Source organism: Lithobates pipiens, unplaced genomic scaffold (assembly GCF_037356315.1).
Source record: "Lithobates pipiens isolate NorthernLeopardFrog02 unplaced genomic scaffold, aLitPip1_a1.2 Scaffold_16, whole genome shotgun sequence".
In the NCBI taxonomy this organism is placed as follows: domain Eukaryota; kingdom Metazoa; phylum Chordata; class Amphibia; order Anura; family Ranidae; genus Lithobates; species Lithobates pipiens.
The window spans coordinates 496,548,504-496,573,124 of record NW_027507748.1 but is presented as its reverse complement, the minus strand read 5'-3'; the positions used below and the strand labels follow the sequence as shown (position 1 = coordinate 496,573,124).

Genomic DNA, 24,621 nt, shown 5'->3' with positions numbered 1-24,621 from the left:
GAATAAAATATTTACAAAAATGTGAAGGGTGTACTCACTTTTGTGAGATAGTGTGTACGGTTATACTAACACATGTCAAAGTTAAAAATTGTGCTTGGGCATTAGGATTTGTTTAACCCTTAGGTGGGGTTAAATAGACAAATCATTTTGATCTAGGCCGTAAGGGCTTATAACACAGAAAAATTTACAAAATTCTTTCTAAAGGTTGTGTTTTCCATCAGTCTATAGACAAACAGCTTAAAGCCTAACGCCAACTAATCTCATTTTTTTTTTGGACAGTGTGGGGAAGCGAGAGGCATTTAGTGTACAACAGCAACAGAAGAATACTAAAATGCTGATCAATCTATGAAATCCAAATAATTTCAAAACCGGTAAAAAAACATTTTATTACAGGTTAAAACTAAAGTAGTATAGAAAAATAGATACGCATCAAATTCTGTGTGTTTTAAAAAGAGCAGTCACTGGATATTTTACAAGAATATTCAGCTTCTACATCAATCACACCAATTTATATTGACATGCGAGGGAGGATGCAGGTTCAGTGTTTTGAGGATTTTGAAGGACTGTTATTACTTCGTTTCAGTAGCTTTCGTTTTGCTGGAGGACTCCCACAGTAGATTTGAGGAAGAGAGGAAGATAGACCTGCTGGCTCGCAAATATATCCTGGAAGGAAGACCTTATCAGAATAAGCATGGGGTCTGACTTCTTCTTGACAAGGTAAATTATTTGAGTGCAAATGGTTATTAAAATCTATATTATACCCATCAGTAGATTGCTGAGCCATAAACAAATCTGCTTGCTCTTCATTGTCGGCTAAAGAAGAGGACAGTGAGTTGAACAGACTGCTTTCATGATGAGACAGTGTCGTTTTTTCAGAAGATTCACACATGTGGACTGGAGAGTCACTTTGAAACTGTTTGACCCAGTCTGGTGTCAAACAGGGAACACTAGTATGAGGAAGATTTTCTTGGCTTTCCAGGCGAGACACCGCATTATTAGGATCAACACTGTCATAATTTAAGTTTACATCTCCAGTGTTTTCACACGAGGTCCCAGCCTGGTTTAAGTCTTCTCCACTTTTACTGTGTAACCTGCTTAAAAATTGATCTGCTGCATTTCTCCCTTGTTTTCGGAACTGTAAACTATTGTCTTCCTTTTCAGAATTCTTTTCCTGGGAGTCTTCTTTAATATGGCAAAAATGTGAAAATACAGCATTCGTTTGCCCAGGTTGTGTTGCTCCATCAGCAATATTTACATTGTACTCACCACCTGCAGAAGCCAATCTGCCAAGTTCTCGCCTCCGTGGCAAATCATCAAACACTAATTTTCGAAGGTACGTTAGTGGCTTTTTTAAATTTGTATTGCTGAGAGAGCTAGTTTTGCAGTTTGGTGTGTTCAGTTTAAGAGCGCTAAAAGGTATGGATGAAGAAGGGCTACTCAGGTCCTGGGACATTGAAACCATGATCTTACTAGGACTGTCTCTATCCAAGCTAGTTTGTTCCTCGTCATTCAAAACAGTGGTATGTAAACCATTTTTCAGTTTAGATGAGCCAACAGTTTTAGATTGTGTTTGCTTTAATCTAACCGAAATGGGGCAAAGGCCTTTGGAGTGATCAGAATAGATTCCATCATCCTTGCTGTACTTCGGAAATGATTTGGCAGTGCTAATATCTTGACAGACGTGACTAGTTGCAGCTCTGACAGTATGTTCTTCCATGAAGGCAGTATTTCCACACTGAGATTTTTCCATTTGCTTATCCTCTGGTGGCCTTTTCAGCTGCACAATCTGCGCTTCCAGTTCTTCTATGTATTGATCACTCCTCTCTAGAGCTTTTTTGAGTCTGCTCATCTCTCTTTCATACTGATCTACTTTAGCTTGCAATGCAGCCACTGTAAACCGTCCAAATCTGAAAGCAGAGAACAAACGAAAGACAGAAAGTTTAATCTCAAATCTGGAAAGACTGATAGAAAGTGAGCCTTACAAAAGATACTCAGGAATATTTAATAAGAAGAGTCCCTTTATACTATGAGAACATCCAATACAAACTGCCCAGAAATTATTTGCATCAAAAGTAATACATTTTTAAAACAGCACTGTCCATAGTGGTCAGGATTTGAATGAAGGCAAAAAAAAAAAAAAAAAGTTCAGGAATAAAAAATTACAACACAAAAAAGTTTTGCAAAATAATTAGGATTGCAACTTGGACTTCACATAGTACAACTGCTTTAATATTGTAGAACTGATTATTTCTTCTTCACATCACAACCTCCAATAATTATTTGAGGAGTAACCCAAGTGATCTCCTAGATTGTAAACTCTAACGAGCAGGGCCCTCTGATTCCTCCTGTTTTGAGTTGTATTGTAACTGTACTGTCTGTCCTCATGTTGTAAAGTGCTGCGCAAACTGTTGATGCTATATATGAATTAAAGTGGAAGTCCGGCCTAATACTTAAATTCTCCGCTGCAATCATTAATCTGAGCTAAGTTCAGACTTATGACTCAAAATAAAAAAAATAAAAAAAATAAAAAAATCCCAGTTTCATTTATATATACTTTATTTTGTAGTATTCAAGTGCCATTGCATGACTTCAATTCTACTTCCTTCTGAGTCTGAGAACAGCCAGTGGGTGTGGTTGCTGAAAGCTAGTGACATCACTTGAAGGGAGGGACACTGCTCCTGTGTAGGCAGTGAGGGTATCTAGGATGGGAGGAGCTGATCATAGGTTCCTGCCCAGTGTTCGCTCATTGTACATCCTACTTCATGACAAAATGAAGAAATAAAAAGACTGTCAGTGTAGCTGGAAGTGCTTTGAGGTCTCAGCTCACAGTCTACAATGATCATTGTACAGGCAACCACACTAAGGGTCCGTTTCCACTAGTGGGATGTGTAATGTGACTTTGGACACAAAGTTGCATGACAAGTCACAGTCCATTGATTTCAATGGCACCTTTTCCCCCATCTATGTGACTCTGAAAATCAGCGTCTTTAAAAAGGTACGTTTATCTTTAGCTGGACTTTTATTTACATTTATTTGTATGTTTTGGATACTTATGTTCATTCTTTAAGTATATTAATTCATGGCACTTTATTAATTAAGCGAAACACTCTTTCTTCCTTTTACATTTGAAATACATGTTTTTCTGTATTTCTATTTGCTTGCTCATATTAATATATGCATATTTGATGGCTGGCAGGCAAGGATGAGCCGAACATCCCCCTGTTCGGTTCGCACCAGAACCTGCGAACAGACCTAAACTTCGTGTGAGCTTTAGAACCCTATTACACTCTATGGGACTCGAACGTTCACAATATAAAGTGCTAATTTTAAAGGTTAATATGCAAGTTACTGTCCTAAAAAGTGTTTGGGGACCTGGGTCCTGCCCCAGGGTACATGGATCAATGCAAAAAAAAAATGTTTTAAAAACTGTAGTTTTTTTCAGGAGCAGTGATTTTAATAATGATTAAAGTGAAACAATAAAAGTGTAATATTCCTTTAAATTTCGTACCTGGGGGTGTCTATAGTATGCCTGTGAAGGGGGCACGTTTCCCATGCTTACAACTGTCCCCGCACAAAGTGTCATTTCGTAAGGCAAAAAAAGTATTTTAAAATCACTTTCCATTGTCAGCAACCGTAATACAGAGAACACTCAATGAGTGCTTTCTGTATTAGCCGACAATTCATTCATTGAGAGATTTTATATATATATATATATATATATATATATATATATATATATATATATATATATATATATATATATAAGCGTCAGGTCTGGTATGGATATTAAGGGGAACCCCGCATCAAACTGAAAAAAAAAATTGATGTGGGGGTCCCCCTAAAAATCCATACCAGACCCTTTATCCGAGCATGCAACCTGGCAGGCCGCAGGAAAAGAGGGGGGGGACGAGAGAGAGCCCCCCCTGAACCGTACAAGGCCACATGCCCTCAACATTGGGAGGATGCTTTGGGGGTCTGTGACCCCTCAAAGCACCATGTCCCCATGTTTATGTGGACAAGGGCCTCATCCCCACAACCCTGGTTGTGGGGGTCTGCGGGCGGGGGGCTTATCAGAATCTGGAAGCCCCCTTTAACAAGGGGACCCCCAGATCCCGGCCCCCCCCCCTGTTTGAAATGGTAAGGGGGTACCCCTACCATTTCACAAAAAAAGTGTAAAAATGGTTAAATAAGACAAACACACTTTTGAAAAATTCCTTTATTTAAAAAAAAAAAAAAAAAAAAGATTCCAGCAGTGGTAATCCACTCTTGCTATCCAGCGATGGATGATCATCTCACCGGCGTCCAGTGATGGCTGATCTGATCCAGCGATTGGTGATTTTCAGTCCAGCGCTGTCCATACATGCATCAGTCTTCTGTCTTCACTGTGGAGACACTGCAGGGATCCCAGCGCTGATGTTTCTTATATTAGGAGGGCGGGGCCACCCGTCACCTGACCCCACCCCCTCTGACGCTGATGAGGGAAGCCATGGGGTTCCCCAGTGACGTATGGGTGACCCCGCCCACCTCTGATGTAACGCACCTGCCATCGCTGGACCCGGGAGAGATGATAATCCATTGCTGGATAGCAAGAGTGGATTACCACCGCTGGAAACTTTTTTATATTTTTAATAAAGGAATTTTTCAAAAGTGTGTGTCTTATTTAACCATTTTTACACTTTCTTTGTGAAATGGTAGGGGTACTTTTGTACCCCCTTACCATTTCAAACAGAGGGGGGCGGGATCTGGGGGGTCCCCTTGTTAAAGGGGGCTTCCAGATTCTGATAAGCCCTCCGCCCGCAGACCCCCACAACCACCGGCCAGGGTTGTGGGGATGAGGCCCTTGTCCACATCAACATGGGGACATGGTGCTTTGAGGGGGTCACAGACCCCCAAAGCATCCTCCCAATGTTGAGGGCATGTGGCCTGGTACGGTTCAGGAGGGGTGCTCTCTCGTCCCCCCCTCTTTTCCTGGGGCCTGCCAGGATAAAGGGTCTGGTATGGATTTTTAGGGGGAACCCCACGTCAAATTTCTTTGTAAATTTGACACGGGGTTCCCCTTAATATCCATACCAGACCTGAAGGGCCTGGTAATTGAATTTAGGGGAACCCCCATGCTTTTTTTTTTTATCAATGAATGAATGAATTGTCGGCTAATACAGAGAACACCCATTGAGTGCTCTCTGTATTACGGGAGCCGACAATGGAAAGTGATTTTAAAAGACTTTTTTTCCTTGCGAAATTACACTTTGTGCAGGGACAGTTCTAAGCACGGGAAACATGCGCCCCTTCACAGGCATACTATAGACACCCCCCAGGTACGAAATTTAAAGGAATATTACACTTTTATTGTTTCACTTTAATCATTATTAAAATCACTGCTCCTGAAAAAATGGCCATTTTTAAAACTTTTTTTACATTGATTCATGTCCCCTGGGGCAGGACCCGGGTCCCCAAACACTTTTTAGAACAGTAACTTGCATATTAGCATTTTAGATTTCTCCCATAGACTTGTACAGGGTGTTATGGCTTTTCGAATTTGCTACGAACAGCCCAAATTGTTTGAGTCGAACATGAGTTTGACTCGAACTCAAAGCTCATCCCTACTGGCAGGTCCTGTGAACACAACTAACGTGCTTAAAATCACCAGTTAGTTTCCATATACATGTTTACCTAATTGTGTCACACATGTACAGAATTATATTATTCTTTGTTTATTTTACTTATGTTTATACTTACATATAGTGTTTGTATGATATTCTTTATTACTTTGCATAGCATTTAATTTGTGTTCATGTATGGGTGTTCCTTTGTGTTCATTACCTTCATGGCACCTTTTTCATCACAACTTGTCCTCTCTTTTTTTTTTTTTTGGTACTTTTTTTTTAAATTTCTTTCACATACAGTATCTTACAAAAGTGAGTACATCCCTCACATTTTTGTAAATATTTTATTATACCTTTTCAACTCCCCCTGTTCTCCTCCTAGAATGCACAATGCATGCATATTCTTAGCCCCCAAGTGTATAACTTTACATTTATGAACAGTAAACCTCATTTGTCACATAGTGCCAGATTAAAAACAGTGCATTGAGGTTGGCTTCTAAATTGGAGACATCCTGTAAGAATGTTATTCCACTGCACTGGTGTAATGTGCCAAGACTGAAATGTTACTTTTAATGCCAGATGCCACACCCAATATCATTTATAAAGATATTAAAAAAAGAAGGGTCCCAACACTCAACCTGGGGTACACAACTGATGACCTTAGACCATTCAAAGTAAGATTCATTTTACAACCACTTTAACCTACAGGTAAGTCTGGATTAAGGCTTATCTATAGGTGCAAGCAATAGACAACGGCGTGCAGGCGCACTGAGCGTGCCGTTGCTAACAGCGATTATGCCATTAGTGGCGGCACCAGCGTGCATGCGCATGAGTGACGTCATCGCAGCTCTGGCCAGTCACAGCACCGGAGCCGTGATACCCACAAGTCACTGCGGGATAGATGGCGGCATCGGAGGAGACGAACGAGGACCGCTTCAGGGGCTTCGATCTCAGGCAAGTAATTCATAATGAGCTAGTATGCTATGCATTATGCCTTTGTCTTGCAGGGGTTATTGTATTTTTATTTATGGGGCTTTACTTCCTCTTTAACCACTGCTCTCCGAATACAGTCTTTTAGTCAGTTTTCTACCCATTTACAAATTGAAAATTTCTAAGCCTATAGATATTAACTTGCACATAAGCCATGTGTGGGGAACTGTGTCAAATGCTCAAATACGGACATGTTTCCTCTCATCATCCAGTTATTAGGTGGCTCTCTAAATAAGGGGTTAACCACATGAAAGAATTTTAAATTGTTTATTAAAATGGAACGCTCCTGCTCTTCAGTGAGTGCCCACCAAAAGAAGCCGATTCCTATGGGGGTACTCTTGGGCTCACTCCTGAGCCGTCTTGTCTTCATCCATTGACAGACAGTGTGGATCGGCGCTGCCCCCTTCTCCATCGTCACTGAATTTTTTTTTACCGCATTGAGAGCCAATGGCTCCCGCTGCTATCAATCTGTAAACAACACTGGTCCCAAAAGTGTCCTATATGTCTGCTGCAATGTCGCAGTTCTGCTAAAATCACTGATCACCGCTATTACTAGTAAAAAACCTGACCTAAGCTGATGAATTTTTTTGGGGATATTTATTATAGCAAAGTGTAAAAAAAAAAAAATAATAAAAATTTCTTCAAAATTTTATCTTTTTTTGTTTATAGCGCAAAAGATAAAAACCGCAAAGGTGATCAAATTCCACCAAAAGAAAGCTCTATTTATGGGAAAAAAGGACATCAATTTTGTTTAGTTATGACGCACAACTGCACGGTTGTGTGTTAAAGGGACACAGTGCCGTATTGCATAAAATGGCCTAGTCAGGAAATGGGTAAACAGGTTACATACTATTGACCTCCGAATTCGAACACTGGTAAATTCTAAATAACCCTTAGTCCTAGCATGTCCCGCTCGCTCTCTCTCTAAAAAAAAAAAAGCAAAGTTCACCTTCATAAACTGCAGCATAGGAGGAAGGCTGCACAGCACACATTTATGTGATACAATGGGCAGAAACCCTACACAAAACATAGAAAAATCATAGCATTCATTTTTATAAGGTAAACCGAGTAGCCTTATGGAATTCAGTTTAATTGCAAGGTTTCCCTTTATAGTGTTAGCACTTTATTGATTTACTTCACTTGTTGCTTGGAGCTGTTCTTCAAAACTTACACAGACTAGGCTCTTTGTACTCAATATGAAAAACGAAATTCATTTATAAAAAAAAAAAAAAGATGATCTACCTGGAGTTAAAAAAGCAGTACAAAATTTGTTTCCAAACCTGAAATTTAGGCCACCACTTTAATGTGGAGCACAGTGTTTAATTTACATTTTCTTTGTAATTAGATGGATGCTGGAAGAGAACACTTCATTAGCTAACAGGAACAGAAAGCATTAATGAAGTACATACAGAAAAGATTTGGGTTTCACACTTTCCACTGGTATTCAGCACCACTAAAAGCAACACATCAATGAAATAATAAATCAAACACCATCAGTTTTTCCTTTGTCCTTTTTTCCCCGAAAGCCCTTGTGTATAAATCATAGTAAAATCTGCATAATTTATATCTGTAGGCTAATTACAGCTTAGTCATTAATATCTTTAATTAAATCAGAATGTGAAAAAATTCTTAATTAATGTTAGTGAAATGATCTTAAAGAACCAGTGAGAGTACTTGAGTAAATGCAGCCAGAGGAATTCCTCAATATCAGAAACCGAATAATGAAAATGTGAGAAAGGACTAATGCAGTCTTTACACCAACATAGACTACTGCATACCTGCATACTGATGCTAGAGAGGAATAGGGTAGCTTCCACTTTGAATGGTTTCTGAAGGTTCAAGTCACTGACTGGGAACCACCACTGCATATCATGTGTTGGGACTAGGGGTCGACCGATAACGATTTTTGGGTAGCTGGCTGGAACCCTGCTGTGGGTGGGTGGATGCTGGCTGGCGTGACCTCTTTGGTCCAGCCATTCTGTGGCGTGCAGTGTCCAAGGCGAGGGAGGCGGTGGCTTTTTCCCTATCCAGGTAGAAGAAGCCATGGCTCAGACTGTCAAACGTTTGCAGGGCCAGTGTGCGGGCCTCCATGCACTGGGCCTGCAGTGCAAAACCTCCTGAGTCCTGGCTTCTACCCAGGGACGGTGACCTAGTGGGCCCCAAAAAGATGGCTGTCGTGACAGGGGGAGAACAATATCGGTATCGCGATATCGATTCTTAAAAAACAAAACAAAAAAAGGTGAATACTGGCCCACAACAATCGGCTGCAACGATAATCGGTCGACCCTTAGTTGAGACATGCTTCACATGTGACTAACCAGGCAGAGATGAAGGACAACAACCGGTAATGACAACTTCCATAGTTATATAGCAGGACATTTTAAGGCATGCATACACCACGTTAATTAAATTGTGTTTTTCTGAACACTACCACACATATATGGCAGTGTGCGGTGTGCAGGAAAAAAAGCAGCTCAGGGTGAAAAACGCTCTGAAGGAAAATGTCATGAAGTGACATATTCTATAGCAATTCCAGTTGCTGAGCAACTGACCCTTGCAACATCTTGAACTAGCTAAAGAATTGCTGTTTTTGGTAGCTGCTGGAGTCATCTATTGGAGCCAATGATCATGTAAAAAATAGAGCATTCTGCATCCCAAAAATACCAACAATAAATATTCTTTATTAGGAATAAAACCATACCCCAACCAAAGGACCAACTCCAGTCATCAACTAATGTATTCAGCTGCTGGAAAAACTCAGCACAAGTCACCAAAAATAGGCACTCCTAAAAAGGCCTGAATATACCGTAAGTAGTTGCCTGTATAAGAGGCAAAAATGTTTTTTCCCTGGGTATCTGAAAAATAAATATTAAGGTGGCATGTTTGGTGGGAAGTGTCTGGTGAGCCCTGGTCACATTGTCAGGAGAGGCTGTGGTTGCACAAACAACAAACATTTCTCCAAAGTAGATAGTTGGAAAAGGAGGGATTATTACGGTGCCAAATACTAAGATAGATAAGAATTATGATATAAAACGATTTTAGTACATGATTAAACACTCAAATACATAGGAAAGAAGCAATTAAAATACAGGGAGCACAACAGATATACTATGTAGGGCCAGAATGATGGTGGCCTTGATGTGCTGTTGGGTCGAATCTTCCCTACATGTTTCACCATTTTAATGACTTCCTCAGGGGAAATAGGACTTGACCGATAATGTAAAATGAGTTACCCGAATTCAACCCCAGCATGAGGCGGGCAAAGCGACCACCCAGTGGGTGGTGCCTCAACTGAAAGACCACCTTGAGGTGACTGCAGGGGGCAAAAGGCAACCAATAAAACCAATAAAAATTATACTTAGTTTAAAAACAGGGGTGCTGAGAAACCAAAGAGCCAGGTGTATAGATACATTTTAATGGGGTATTTAGTAGCTCTCTAATTGCAAGCATACAAGCAGGTAATGGATTAGATAGCACAGAATTTCCGCAACACAAAAGATGCCTAAGCTTGTAAGCAGCCAAATTAGAGAGTATCCACTAATTGAGAATCCCTTGATACAGCCATACATGCAGATCAGCACCCTCGTAAAAGCAGGCTTGCCCGCCTCATGCTGGGGTCGAATTTGGGTAACTCATTTTACGTTATTGGTCAAGTCCTAATTTCCCCTGAGGAAGTCATTGAAATGGTGAAACATGTAGGGAAGATTTGACCTAACAGCACATCAAGGCCACCATCATTCTGGCCCTACATAGTATATCTGTTGTGCTCCCTGTATTTTAATTGCTTCTTTCCTATGTATTTGAGTGTATAATTTTCTGTTTAATCATGTTGTAATAAAATCGTTTTATATCATAATTCTTATCTTTATAAGTATTTGGCACCGTAATAATCCCTCCGTTCCCAACTATCTACCTTTATAACTTTTGGGATGAGGTGCCGTATCTGAAAAGGACCCTACTGCCACTTTTTTCCAATTCTCCAAAGAAAGTTTCATCCAAGTGCCGTGTGTCTGCATCTCATTACCAACTTGAGCATCTACATTGATTTCTCCTAGTTTGCATAAGTTTGAAATAAGAAGAGACCAACAAGATTGTGTGACCCGATTTTAGAAAACTATTTTATGATACTTTCACAGTTAATCTTGTGGAAGTTTTAATGCCTGATGCGCCACTCTGGGAGTTTCTTTATTGATGATTGCATTCTGTTATTTCACAAATGCACACAAGGGTAAACGAAAACCAGCCCTAGGAGCCAATCAAATTCAGCTGTATGCACATCAGCTGAGGGGGTGCATTTTGACCAAGCTTTGCTGCAGTGAAAATTGAGAATCTGGCTGTGCAGCCAGGTAGATGTGCTGGGGGGTTTACAAGATTAGCTAAAGAGAATTACAAACATGGGAAAACAGATTCCATATACAGTATGTATTCTAGCTGTGTCGGGTACCAACTTTTATACTGCTTTATTTGTACCATGTAAATTCTAATCTCAATATATTCAAATGTGTTTCTAGGGTATATTGTGTATTCTGTTAACAGACTTAAAGTGTTAAATAAACCCACATCAATAAATAGTGTATTGCATGCTGTTCATACTCAGTCCCTCAACCAGTTAAACACAATGGGGGTGGTATATTACATGCAGATTAACCACTTCAGGTCCGGAAGGATTTACCTACTTCCTGACCAGGCCATTTCTTGAGACAGAGCACTGCTCCGATTTGACCGACAATTGCGTGATCCAATATTTTTTACTTTTTGCTATAATAAATATCCCAAATTATTATTATTATTATACAGGATTTATATAGCACCAACAGTTTACGTTGTTATACAATATTTATTCTTCAGTTTAGGCCAATATGTATTCTTCTACATATTTTTGGTAGAAAAAAAAAGCGTATATTGATTGGTTTGCACAAGAGTTATAGCGTATATGAAATAGGTGATATATTTATGGCATTTTTATTTTTCATTATTTTTTTTTACTAGTAATGCCGGTGATTAGCGATTTTTAGCGGTACTGCGACATTGCGGCAGACAGATTGGACACTTTTTTGGGACCACTGACATTTATACAGCAATACGAGCTAAAAATAGCCAATGATTACTGTATAAATGTCACTGGCAGGGATGGGGTTAACGATCAAGGGGTTAAGTGTTCCCTAGGGAGGTTTTTCTAATGTGGGGGCAGTGTACTACTGGGAGTGTAGAGAGATTATTGTTCCTGATCACTAGGAACAGCATATCTCTCTACTTCCCTAACAGAACGGGGATCTGTTGGATTACATTGACAGATCCCCATTCTGGCTCTCTGAGGAGTGACCGGGGGTTGCCGGAGGACATCAAGGCCGCTGGTCACACAATGGCACCCCTACAACTCTTAAAGGAGCTGCTGTACAGCTACGGCAATTCGCACAGCCGTGCCAACTTGCCGCAGTATAATGACGGCGGCTGGTCGGCAAGCAGTTAATGGAGGCTTCACCTCCCTCTTATCCCAAAACAAAAGGTTGGAGGGGTGAGACACAGCCTGTAACAGGCAGAAGTCCACCCACACCATGTTATTTCCACAAAATAATAAAGATTTGATTATCTTCAAATATATATTTGTATAATGCTTTAAATCAGTTTATTGACATTATGTTTACTCTGTTTTTTATTTTGAACATGTGACAAGTAGCAGAGGACTAGAAGCTCCTCCTGCTTATGTTTCTCTGCAGACCGGCCAAGAAAGATCTGGGTCATGCGACAGCTGTATATCGATTAGGAAAAAAAGGTACTTAGAAGTTTTTGTTTTTATTAAAATAATTACAGTGCAATCATCCACATACAGAAATAGAAGGGACAATGTAAATTAAACAGTATGGGCTTAGTATCACTTTACACACTTGCCTACTGGGCACTTAACCCCCCTCCTGCCCAGACCAATTTTCAGCTTTCGGTGCTCTCACACTTTCAATGACAATTACTCAGTCATGTAATACTGTACCCAAAGGAATTTTTGTCCTTTTTTTCCCCATAAAAATAGAGCTTTCTTTTGGTGGTATTTGATCACATCTGTGTTTATTTTTTGCGCTTTAAATGAAAAAAGAGCGAAAATTTAAAGAGGAGGGCCGGTTTTGAAAAAAAAAAAAAAAAAAAAAATCTAAAAGTCAGCAGCTGCAAACACTGTAGCTGCTGACTTTTAATAAGTAGACTTACCTGTCCAGGGCGCCCGCGATGTCGGCCGCCCGAGGCTGACCCGCCCCTCGGTCTCAGGTCCCGGCGCCGCCATTTTGGGTAAGGGAAACAGGCAGTGGAGCCTTGCGGCTTCACTGCCTGTTTCCTACCGCGCATGCGCAAGTCGCGCATCGCTTTGTGAATGGGACGCACTGTGTTCTGGGACACACAGTTCCCAGAGCACAGCGCACCCCATTACCCAGAAGATGCTGCACGGAGGAGAGAAGAAAGAAGATCTCCGCGGAGGAGGAAGAGGCAGATTAGGAAGATGTGCCTAGCAACAGGCATTTCTGGTAAGTAAAAAATTTTTTTTTCATTTTTTAATGATTTTTTTCTAATTTTTAATGTATTTTCTTTTTTCAGGGTGACCCTCCACTTTAATTGTTCTTCATAAATTTTGGCCACAATTTATACTGCTACATATCTTTGGTAAAAATAACCCAAACGAGTAGATATTAATCATAAAAAAATTGATCACACCTGATGTACTGGTGGCCCATCTCATTTATTGCGACCATAAGCCAGGAAAGGAAAAATACCCCCCCAAATGACCCCTTTTTTGAAAGTAGACATTCCAGGGTATTTAGTAAGATGCATTGTGAGGTTTTTGATATCATTTTTTCCCACAATTCTATGCAAAATTAAGATTATTTTTTCCACAAAATTGTCAGGTTATTTCTCACATGGCATGTGTATACCACAAATGATGTCCCAAAAATAGGATTTTTTTTACTCGCCGTAAAATCCTTCTCTATGAAGTTCATTGACGAACGCAGCAGCTCTTCTTGACCTTAGGGTTACATGGCCCCTTTAGGAGAGGACTAGGCAGAAAGTGTTTAAAACAGCAACACTTGCACAGTATCGCCCTGGGGGCAGTCCTACTGGTTATAACCCCTCACACTGCATCCAGCAGCTCAGTTCGTCAAAAGCAGTAAAAACAGAAATAGGAAGGGTGGGTGCTGTGTCCGTCAATGAACTTCAGAGGGAAGGATTTAACGGTGAGTACAAAAATCCTATTTTCTCTATCATTCACTGATGGACAGCAGCTTTTCTTGACCTTAGGGACGTCCAAGCAGTGTCAAAGAAACAAGGGGTAGGAACAGCAAACAACAATAAATCCACCCAAAACAGCCAGAGCTCCTCAATGGAGGAGTTGCAACCTTAAAACACCTGCCTGCAAAACCTTGCGGCTGAAGCAAGCATCCGAAGATGCACTCACATCAACCTTGTAAAATTTAGTAAAGTGTGACCAGGTTGCCGCCTTACACGCCTGAGAAACAGATGCTTGATGTCGGAAAGCCCAAGAGGCCCCAATTGCCCTGGTAGAATGCGCCGTGACAGGAAAGGGAAGCACCCGTCCCCTAAGCCTGAACTACAGTCTGTCTGATCCACCGAGAGATGGTGGCCGATGAGACCGCCAGTACCTTCTTTGGACCAGCCACTGATACAAACAGTGAGTCCGATCTCCGAAGAGGAGCCGTAGCAGACAGATACAACCGCAGAGTCCGGACCATGTCCAGGGAATGCAAAGCCACCTCTTTAGGGTGCGACGGCCAAGACATAAGGACCGAAGCACAATTTCCTAATTAAGATGAAAGGCCAAAACAACCTTTGGAAGAAACGAAGGCTGCGGACGCAGCACCACCTTATCCTTGTGGAGGATCAAGTAGGGAGACTTGCAAAACAAGGCTGCCAACTCAGAAACCCTTCCTGGCAGATGTAATGGCCACTAGAAAGACCACCTTCTGAGAGAGTGTCAATAAGGGAATCTCCCTATTGTTTTCAAAAGCACCGAGAGAAATCGGAGGGGCCACATGTCGAACCCCCTGAACAAACATACTCACCAATGAGCCACCAAGGGTTGCTGAAAAAAAGACAGCCAAAGCTGATATCTGTCCCTTAATGGTGCTTAAAGCAAGTTTCTGATCCACTCCTCGCAGCAAAAAACAGCAGGATCCTGGAAAGTGAGTACGTACACGGATGCCACCCCATCTCCTCACACATGGAGATGTGGGCCTTCCACGTACGATGATAAATCTTCAGAGAAGATGACTTCCGTCCCCTCCACATAGTGGATATTACCAAATCCGACAGACCTCGGTCCCTTAGCACCTGGCTTTCAATAGTCACGCTGTTAAAGTCTGTGACGGTAAAGCAGGATGAAATATTGGACTTTGCAACAGAAGGTCCTCTCGCATCCGCCACCATTTGTACTATGTCAGCGTACCACGGACGCCAAGGCCAATCTGGGGCAATCAGCATCACCGGAAGCCCCTCTGTGAAGCAGACGTGGTAGAAGTTTGAGGGGGGCGTAAGGCATAAATCAGCCGATAATGCCCCATGGAGCCACCAACGTGTCTGCCGCGACCGCCCAGGGATCTGTTGACCTGGCCATAAACCTCTGTACCTTCCGATTGAGCCGAGAAGCCAGGAGATCCACATCTGGCATGCCCCACCTTAGGCAAAGGAGCTGAAATACATCCGGATGTAGCGACCATTCCCCTTGGTCCAGCATCTCATGACATAGGTAGTCCGCTTGTCAGTTTTCTACACCCAGAAAGTACTTGGCCAACAGAGCCGGCATGCGCCGCTCTGCCCACCGCAGAATATGAGCGACCTCCAGTGCTGCAAACTAGCTCCTTGTTCCTCCTTGATGGTTGGATCCTGACTGGACGCCCCTGCAGCCTCTGAACATGTGGAGAGGCACCGCCTGATTGCCTGAAGCTCCAGTACATCGATCGGCAGGCAGCATTCCTCCTACAAATGGGTAGTGCTTGTCCCCGACCGCAAATCGCAGAAACCTCTTATGCTTGATGCATATGGGGACATGCAAGTATGCATCCTTGATGTCCAGGGATGACAGAAAATCCCTCTGATGGAGTGCAGTGACCACTGAGCGAACTGATTCCATCCTGAGCCTTTATACTTTCACAAAGCTGTTGAGGGCGTTGAGGTCCAGGACTGGATGGACCTCTTCCTTCTTTGGGACTACAAACAGATTGGAGTAATCTTGTATCCTGAAGAAACCAGTTCGCAGACCCACTGGTCAGAAAGCAGGGAGGTCCATCATGCTGCAAACTCCTGAAGGTGACCCCCCACCCGAGAGTCAGGCCTGGGCAAACCTTCATGCGGTAACAGATTTGTTCACAGGCTTGTTTGGCTTGCGAAACTGGGGACGCTTTTGTCCCTCAGCAGGCACCTTGTTGGACTGGGAACGCTTACCTGCCGACCCGGGCAAATTAAAAATCCACTTCTGAGCAGAATAGGAGGGCCCTTGCCTACGGCGTGGCTCCTTACCTTTCCTGGACTGTGGGAGCAACATACTCTTACCCCTAGTAACATTGGCAGTGAGTTTATGCAGGAGACTTAATTCACCTTAAAGCTCATCTTTATCTCCTCCCAATTTACACATTATTGTGGCTTGTTTCTTTATTAAAATATTTTCCTTTTTGCTTTCCTTTCTTCTTTTTGCTTTCCTTTTAATTTAAGAAAGTTAAAGTACCTCCGAAACCAAGTAAACAAGCAAAATATCAAACCCCGCCACCCCTTAATCTTTTTAAACTAACCACAATAGTTATTTACCTTATTCTACTCCTAAGTGTGTATGTTCTTTTTTATTCTACCTACTTCACCCCTCCCCCGCCCCCCCTCCTCTCAATCCCACCCCCACCCCCCATCACATAGGGAAACACACTAGACAAGGATATACATGGCAAGAGCGACTAGGAGAGAACTATAGACTGTAAGGGCACACGTTCTATCGCATCTACTTATAAAGGGATCCCCAGTTTCACCAGTCCGGAGCCCCATATCCTCTCGAACTTCTTGCTATTGCCCTGCTTATTAAAAAAAAACCCTTTCATTACTAATTATTTTCATTGTATTAGCTAGCCATGTTTCAGGTAGCGGGCTAGAATGTGACTGCCAGTTTTGGGCGATTAACTTTCTTGCCTGAAAAAGGCATCTAGTAACTGGTGTAAACGTGTTTTTTGGGATTTTATATCCCTCCGGTATAGCCAACAGACAAGTCCTTGCTGTTGCCTCCAATGTTAAACTGTTAAACTGAAGATTCCATTTATATGATCTATAACCTGTGTCCAATACCTAAAAAGTTTCGGACACCTCCAGAACATATGAATAAAATCTCCAACCTGGCCGCATCTGGGACACTGATCATTGTCTCTCCCCAGTTTAAACATTTTCCTGGGTGTATGATATACTTGATGAAGAAAAAAAAGTTGAGAGGCTTTCTGTGACGGATAGATAGAAACCTTAGTTCCCTGTTCCATTATCCAATCCCAGTCAGGTATGGACACTGGGCTCATGTCCCTCTCCCATTTCCCTTTACTTTTAATCATACCGTTGCGATCTAATAGTTTATCCCCCAGTCTGGCGTATAGGAATGAGATCAGGCCTTTAAGCGTGTCTCGAGACATAATTTGTGATAGCACCGGGATCTGAATCAACTGCACCTCTTGGAATCTAAATTGAGCCTGAATTGCATGTCTGACCTGAAGATATTTATAGAACGAGCGGTTCGACAAGAACAACTCGGACTTTAAATCCGCAAATGGTTTAATATCTGAACCCTGAAACATTTACGCCAATTTATCTATCCCTTGATTTACCCATTCCCTGCATCTTTCAACTTTAAATAGCTCAGCTAAATTTCTATTATCCCATAAGGGAGCCAGAACGGATACCTTCTGATATCCCAATAGAACCTTGACTGTTTTCCAAAGTTTAGCGATTTGAGTAATCGTTGGGCAATGCATATTGAACGAGTTTGCCTCAAGCGCTTCCATGAGCGTGTTATGTGGACATCCTAACATCAATAATCTATTACAGGGACTAGCTTTGTTTGTTACTATTGCTCCTGCTCTAGTAACAGTCTTAATAATGTCATCCAGCGAGGCTCCAAATAGCCTCTCTCCCTGGAAGGGCAAGTACGCCAGTGCTTTATTAGATGCCTGGTCTGCAGACCAGCATTTTAGCCAAATCAGACAATATAGCACTACTGCTGATACTGAGGCTCTAGAGAGCAAGGAGGCCGTATCTAAGGCCGCATTACAGAGTACTGCTGAGTACTACTTGGACCTTGAAGAAGGGGACATACCCCGAAAGCTTGTCCTGAAAAATTGTATGTTAGTGCAAATAAAAAAAGTATCATGGACAGTACTCAATTTTCTCTGTCACAATTGCACTAATACGGCTACAATCACATTAAGTAGGATTTCTAGTGGCAAAGAATTTTTCATGCGTATTGTGTCTGAACCCGAGATATGACTTCAGCTAGGGTAGGTGCTGTTGTGGACTTCCATTTAGAAGTTATAGTTAGTTTTGCTGCTATTAGGATATGTGTACAATTTAGCCCATTCAGTCAGCATCTGAGATACCAGGTACATGGCTAACACTGCCCGCAATGCTGACCCCACCACGGTAAACATGGACCGGCAACCGCCTCGGCCCTTCTGTCGGCAGGGTCTTTGAAAGCAGGAGTCGCTTCCAACGGAATCGTGGTTACTTTATTTAACCCAATTGGAGGAGATGTCCATTTCTTCAGGAAACTCTCCTCAAAGAGGTTAACGCACCGCCATGCATTTTGGGGATCTGAAAAGGCCCTCTGCAGTTTTCCCCATTCCATGTAAATAAACTTATCAAAATAAGTTAGGTAAGGAAACACCTTAGGCGTGCGGGTCGGCTTGTGGGACCCGAAAGGCACTGACACCTCTGTAGATGCCCCCGCCCTACCCTCCATTTTTAGGGTATCCCGCACTGCTGTAATATATTGCTCCTACAAGCGCCTTTTCCTGCACTGACCCGGACACGGAGTCATCCTCAGGTCTGCATCCTCTGATGCATCAGAACAGGGGCCGCCAGTCACAGCTGGACCGGAGTCTGAATCAGAGCTTTCCCCAGAAGACAGTGGGGCGAGGGGGCTTTTTTTTTACCCCCCCTTGCACCCGCACGCCACTTCCACCCTGACAACAAAGGTCTCCAGGACCACCGACAGAGCATCCATATGCACCGAAGGCGCAGGGGAACCAGTTGCAATCACAGGGATGTCTGGGGAAGAAGCACTGACACCATGCTGACCCACACTTGCCTGTCACCACTTATGGACCTAAGGCAAGTCACACAAAAGTCCACCCTCCTAGCTGCACAGACCGAGGGGCTCCCCGCAGGACTCACCACCCTGACCCAGGTACTGCGCTGTGCTGCTGTCTGCTCTACCCTGTGCCATCCACAAGGTGTCTGTGTGGAAGCGTGCTGTTCTAGAAGGAAACAAGCACCCAGTGCTAGAGGCAAAACCACCTGAGGCTACTAGAAAATGGCCGCTTCAGCAAATAAAGTCTAGGAGCGCCAAGAAAATGGCTGCCGAACTACTAGAAAATGGCTGAAGGCAAAAAAATAACTGTGGCTACCACAAAATGGCCACTGCCCCAGGGAAATGGCTGCAGAGCGCACGGTGGCCTCCCCACATGGCTCGCACAGCAAAGACACCCACCATGGCCCAGAAAAAAGGGAAGAGGATGAGCGGACCTCCAACACCCAGTGCAGCCCCCTGCCAGGACCCAGAGCCCCCCCCCCCTGCCCAGTCAAACAGCGGCCCATAGCATGGGGAGGAGGGAAGGGACAGGGAGAGAAGAAAGGGAGAGTGACAGACCCCCTAGTCGACCTCCCAGGGAATGCCTAGCTGCTCCATCCTGCAGAGACAGTTAGAACCATACTCACCCCTCCTGCAGGACCTGCTGGATGCATTCCACAGACAGACCCATCTCCCAAGCATTACGGGGTGGCCGGCCATGGCACACTGACACAGATACCAGTAGCCCAGTCATATATGTGCCCCGGAGCATATAGCTCACCGGGCGCCCCTGGAATAGATGGGGCATTTTGTGGTCAACCCAGTGCTTAGTTAGGGCCTGCTCATGCTCGATGGCAAGGCTGGGGAGACTACAAAAATCTATATTATCCAGCCTGTCACCCAGACCGGCTGTTGATTGAAGATCACAGGAAACAAAAATGCAGGAAAAGGAAAAAAATTCCCAGGAATTCCCATCGGGAGCCAGGTCCTTCTCCTATACTAGGCAGAAAAAAACTGAGCTGCTGGATGCAGTGTGAGGGGTTATAGCCAGTAGGACCGCCCCTGAACGGTACTGTGCAAGTGTTGCTGTTTTTAACACTTTCAGCCTAGTCCTCTCCTAAAGGGGCGATATAGCGGCCATTTAGCACTTGAGTCCAATAAGAGATGATCTCGTATGAGATCATCTCTCATTGCCGCTTTGATTGGCCATTTAGCACGATCTGTGATTGGCTGTGTCCAAGGGACACGGCCAACACAGATTTCCCCCAATGCATGCCCGCATTGGCGCGCAGGGAGGAAGTAAAGAGGAGGACGCCCAGTGACGCCCTCCCGGCAATTGAGCGCCACGCTGTAACCGTCTTTCGGCTATAGCGCGGGCGCGTAGTGGTTAAAATAGATCTATAAATGGATGATTTTTTTTTTCACCCTGTAAAAGGAGATTAGGTGATGGTCTCTAGAAATTTGCTTATTCCTACTTTTTTGCTTTCATTGTTATTATATTGTTTATGAAAAAGTGTTATTTTCTGTCGGTTTTAAATCCTTGCTCATACATGCGTTTTGATGAAATTAACATTGTTAAAAGTAAGGATTGACAAAAATACATCAAATAGCAAATCACAGAAAACGCATACTTTTGAGGTGAACGTAGTTCAACTTCATTTTTCAGCCTTAAGTTTTCTCTCACAATTTCAACGTTTTCATTTTTCAGCCTTCTATTTTCCTGTAAGAAAAAAGTAACACATTACCAACTGCAACATACAGAGGAAAAAAAAATGTGCAGATACATCGTGCCACTGCAAGAACATTGTTTTTAATTAACATTGGGACAGAAATGGCACTTTGTATTCATATTCCCTAAACACAAAGCAAATTCCCCATCAAGGGAGGAAAACAAAGCTTTGCATTTAGTGCAGAAAGTCATTAAGGGAATGTACTAATTGCTTTTCCATGTTTTTTCACATGACTAGATATATTTTGGGCAAGTAAACTCACAATATGCAGGTATCAGCAAAATAGATGATCATTTGCTCCACATGACTAAATAAATGGACACATATTAAAGTTGAAACATGGAGGTCCAAGACATATTAAATGTGAATCAGGTAGGTCACCTCTGAAACGTGTACATACTGATGTCTAGCAGCTTAGAGGGCTTTGTGCTTTTGAAAACTGGGTAAACTCTGAAGCTTAATGAATATAGACGGGCAGGGAAAGACACAAGTGGTAAACATGGGAAACTACTTTTTCTGAAAGATCAGCATGTGTTCACGTTAAATGACTCATTAAAGCACATCTCTGCACAAAAATTGATTTGTCTAATATTACATTCTACACGGGAATGTTCACATCGCAAGCAATTGTATGCTGTCCTTCTGTACAGTTTACACACAAATTCAAGACCTTTGGCTGTGTAGGTTTTTTTTTTTTCTGTGGTTGCAACATTTTTAACCACTTGCCCACTGGGCACTTATACCCCTTCCTAACCAGACCAATTGTCAGCGCTCTAACATTTTGAATGACAATTACTCAGTCATGCAACACTGTACCCATATGAATTTTTTGGCCTTTTTTTTTCACACAAATACATCTTTTTTTTTTGGTTTCAATCACCACTCACTGGGTTTTCATTTTTTGCGCTATAAATAAAACAAAACAAAAAAAAAAGACAGAAAATTTTGTAAAAAATTAAATTTTTCTTAGTTTGCATGATAACATTTTGCAAATTTTCTTTCCATAAATTTTGGCATCCAGCCCACAAGTGCTGCTGCACCCGGCTTCCTTCTCTCCTCACACACCATACCGATCGGTGTGAGGAGAGGGGAGGAGCTGAGCTGGACATGATGCCGGCTTGTTTACAAGTAATCATGTAGTAAGGGCCACTGTCATTGGTCCTTTACACTAATCCATGATACGCCGGGTCCGGATGACCCGGCCATCATGGACACTTTAGTGTGCGGGAAGAATGAGCTCCGGAGGATGTCCCTCTATGCCCTCCCAGAACTAGCCAACTGCGCTGTAGCCGTCTTTCGACTATAGCCAGGTTGGCAAGTGGTTAAACTCTAAAGTAAAGTTCACATGAGCAGTAAAAAAGTGACAGCGCATTTTTTTTTTTTTTAGCACTGATCAATGTACAAGTGTCACTGGTCCCCAAAAAGCGTCAAAAGTGTCAGTTAGGTGTCCCATCTGTCCGCCGCAATATAAAAGTCCCGCTATAAGTTGCTGATCGCTGCCATTGCTAAATACTAACTAATAAAATCTTTAATTTTTTTTACCATAGTTTGTAGACCCTATAATATTTCTGCAAACCAATATACACTTATTGGGATTTTATCTCACCAGTAATATGTAACAGAATACACATTGGCCTAAATAGATGAAGAAATTAGATTTTTTTAGATTTTATATTTGGTATGTTTTATAGCAGAAAGTAAAATAATGTGTTTTTTTTTCTAAATAGTCGGTCTTTTGTTTATGGCACAAAAAAAAAATGCAGGAGGTGATCAAAAGCCACTAAATGAAAGCTCCGTTTGTGGGAAAAAAAAAAAGGAAAAAAAATTAAAATAAAATCTTATTTTGGTACAGTGTCGCACGACTGCGCAATTTTCAGCTAAAGTAATGCAATGCCGCATCTGAAAAAAAATGGCCTGGTCAGGATGGGGTAAAAACGTATTATACAGGATTTATGTAGCGCCCACAGTTTGTGCAGTGCTTTACAATGTAAGGGCAGACAGTACAGTTACAACACAATTGGATGTAAATGTACAATATATGAAAAAAAAAAACCTCTGCGTAAAATTGATGGCGCTTTATAAGTACCTGAAATAATAATAAAATACAAGAGGAATCAGAGGGCCCTGCGCATTAGAGCTTACAATCTTATACCCCGTACACACGGTCGGACTTTCAGACGACAAAATCTGTCAGATTTTTTCCAACGGATTTTGCCCCAAACTCGTCTTACATACACGGGGGGGGTCGCACAAAGTTGTCAGAAAATCAGATTGCTCACGATCGCAGTATAGGTGTAGCTCACGTACGACGGGACTATAAACGGGCCAGTAGCTTTCATCTCGTAATTTATTGTGAGCATGTGTGGCACTTTGTCCGTCGGAATTGTCTACACGCGATCAGAATTTAAACGATCAGATTTTGTTGTCGGAAAAATTTAAGATCCAGCTCTCAAACTTTGTGTGTCGGAAATTCCGATGGAAAAAGTCAGATGGAGCCCACACACACACGATTGGATTTTCCAACAACACGATCCGATCGCACATTTTCCAATGGAAAGTGCAACCGTGTGTACAGGGCATAAGAGGGAGGTTCAAGTGATACAAAAAGGTAATAACTGGGTGGGGGATGAGCTAATGGAAAAACTAAAAAGTACAGTAGTTAGGTGGGGGGGGGCAAAATAGGCTTCTTTGAAGAGAAGGGTTTACAGGGCTCGTCTATCAGATAAACTGATAGATATGGTTAGGCTGATTGGATTTGTTTCGTAGATAGATAGACATACAGACAGACATCTAAACAAGTCTAGTGCTATAGTATGTCACAATTGTGCTGTTAAATGCGGGCACACCTACAATTTTGTGATTACATACCGAAAGTCTAGATCACAGTTGTGCAAATAATTCTATTTATTGCAAAGCTACAATACTGGGGTCCATATCACATCTACACAGGTAATGGGGAAAAAAATAAAAAAAAATAAAACGCACCACCTTAAAATTGTAGCTCAAAGCGGATATATCTGATCTTTCACATGTGCGGTCTGCGGTCCCATGTTCCAATTGCCTTTGGGTAAAGGTTTGTTTATGTATTTGCAAAAACACCATGTGAAAGGAAAAAAATGCCAAAAAATAACGCTTGCTATTCTATGAAAATACACAGAATTGCACACAAGAGCACCCTGAAAAAATATATCCGTTATAAAAAGAAAGGTTTGAACTCATCTCAGGCAAAGCATTACCGAAGATACCCAAGGGCACATAAATGTCTCCATCCGTCACCAGGTTATGAGAATATTCTCAAACCAGAGTGTGATAGATGATGGCAGCTACTACTTTGATGTCCTATGATGCTGCATTTTAAGGACAATACAAGAAACTGAAATATAGATAAAATAACACTTGCTATAGGGGGAAAATTACATAGACTGTGAGATCCAACAGATCTCAAATGTAAAGCGAGCAGAACCACAAACATTTTCCAAATTGTGTGCACCTTCAAAAGAGCTGTTCGCTTTTTTTGGGGCAGAATAAATAAAATGATGAACTCCAGGAGCAAACAGCTAAACACACAGATAAATACATAGAAGGGCGCTGCCTACCTACCATAAGATAAGTAATTCTGTCCATCCAGAGATTCGGAGGTTTACACAGCTCAGCCACATGCACAGTCCTGTCTGGCAGGCCGGGAAACCTTTTTTTACTGCAATATAAGGCTACATTCACATCTCAGGGTTTTGTAGCTCAAAGCTTGAAGACGCTCAACAAGTAAAACCCCATTCATTTCAATGGCCCCTGTTCACTCTCAGATGTAATGAAATAAACGTGACTCCGATACTTTTTAGCAATAGGGAAGGATGAAAGTATGGCAGATTTTATTGCTCTCCGATTCCATCAGAGGGCTTTAGGTTTACCATTTATCCTTGTACAAGAAATTAGGGAAAACAGCCACCAGGATAAAAACAAAAAAACAAAAAAAAAACCCATCAAGACAACAACA

The 24,621-nt window shown here is 42.2% G+C and overlaps 1 protein-coding gene across 1 annotated transcript in view; it reads right to left on the bottom strand.

Moving 5' to 3' along the window:
* Nucleotides 1-360: 360 nt before the first annotated feature.
* Nucleotides 361-24,621, bottom strand: part of OBI1 (ORC ubiquitin ligase 1) — a 58,334-nt gene continuing 34,073 nt past the window's right edge. The window contains exons 5-6 of the mRNA XM_077483061.1: nucleotides 20,529-20,617; nucleotides 361-1,907 (exon numbers count right to left, since the gene is read on the bottom strand). Of these exons, the coding sequence (XP_077339187.1) occupies nucleotides 539-1,907; nucleotides 20,529-20,617 (1,458 nt within the window). The 3' untranslated portion in view covers nucleotides 361-538. The remainder of the gene's footprint in view (nucleotides 1,908-20,528; nucleotides 20,618-24,621) is intronic.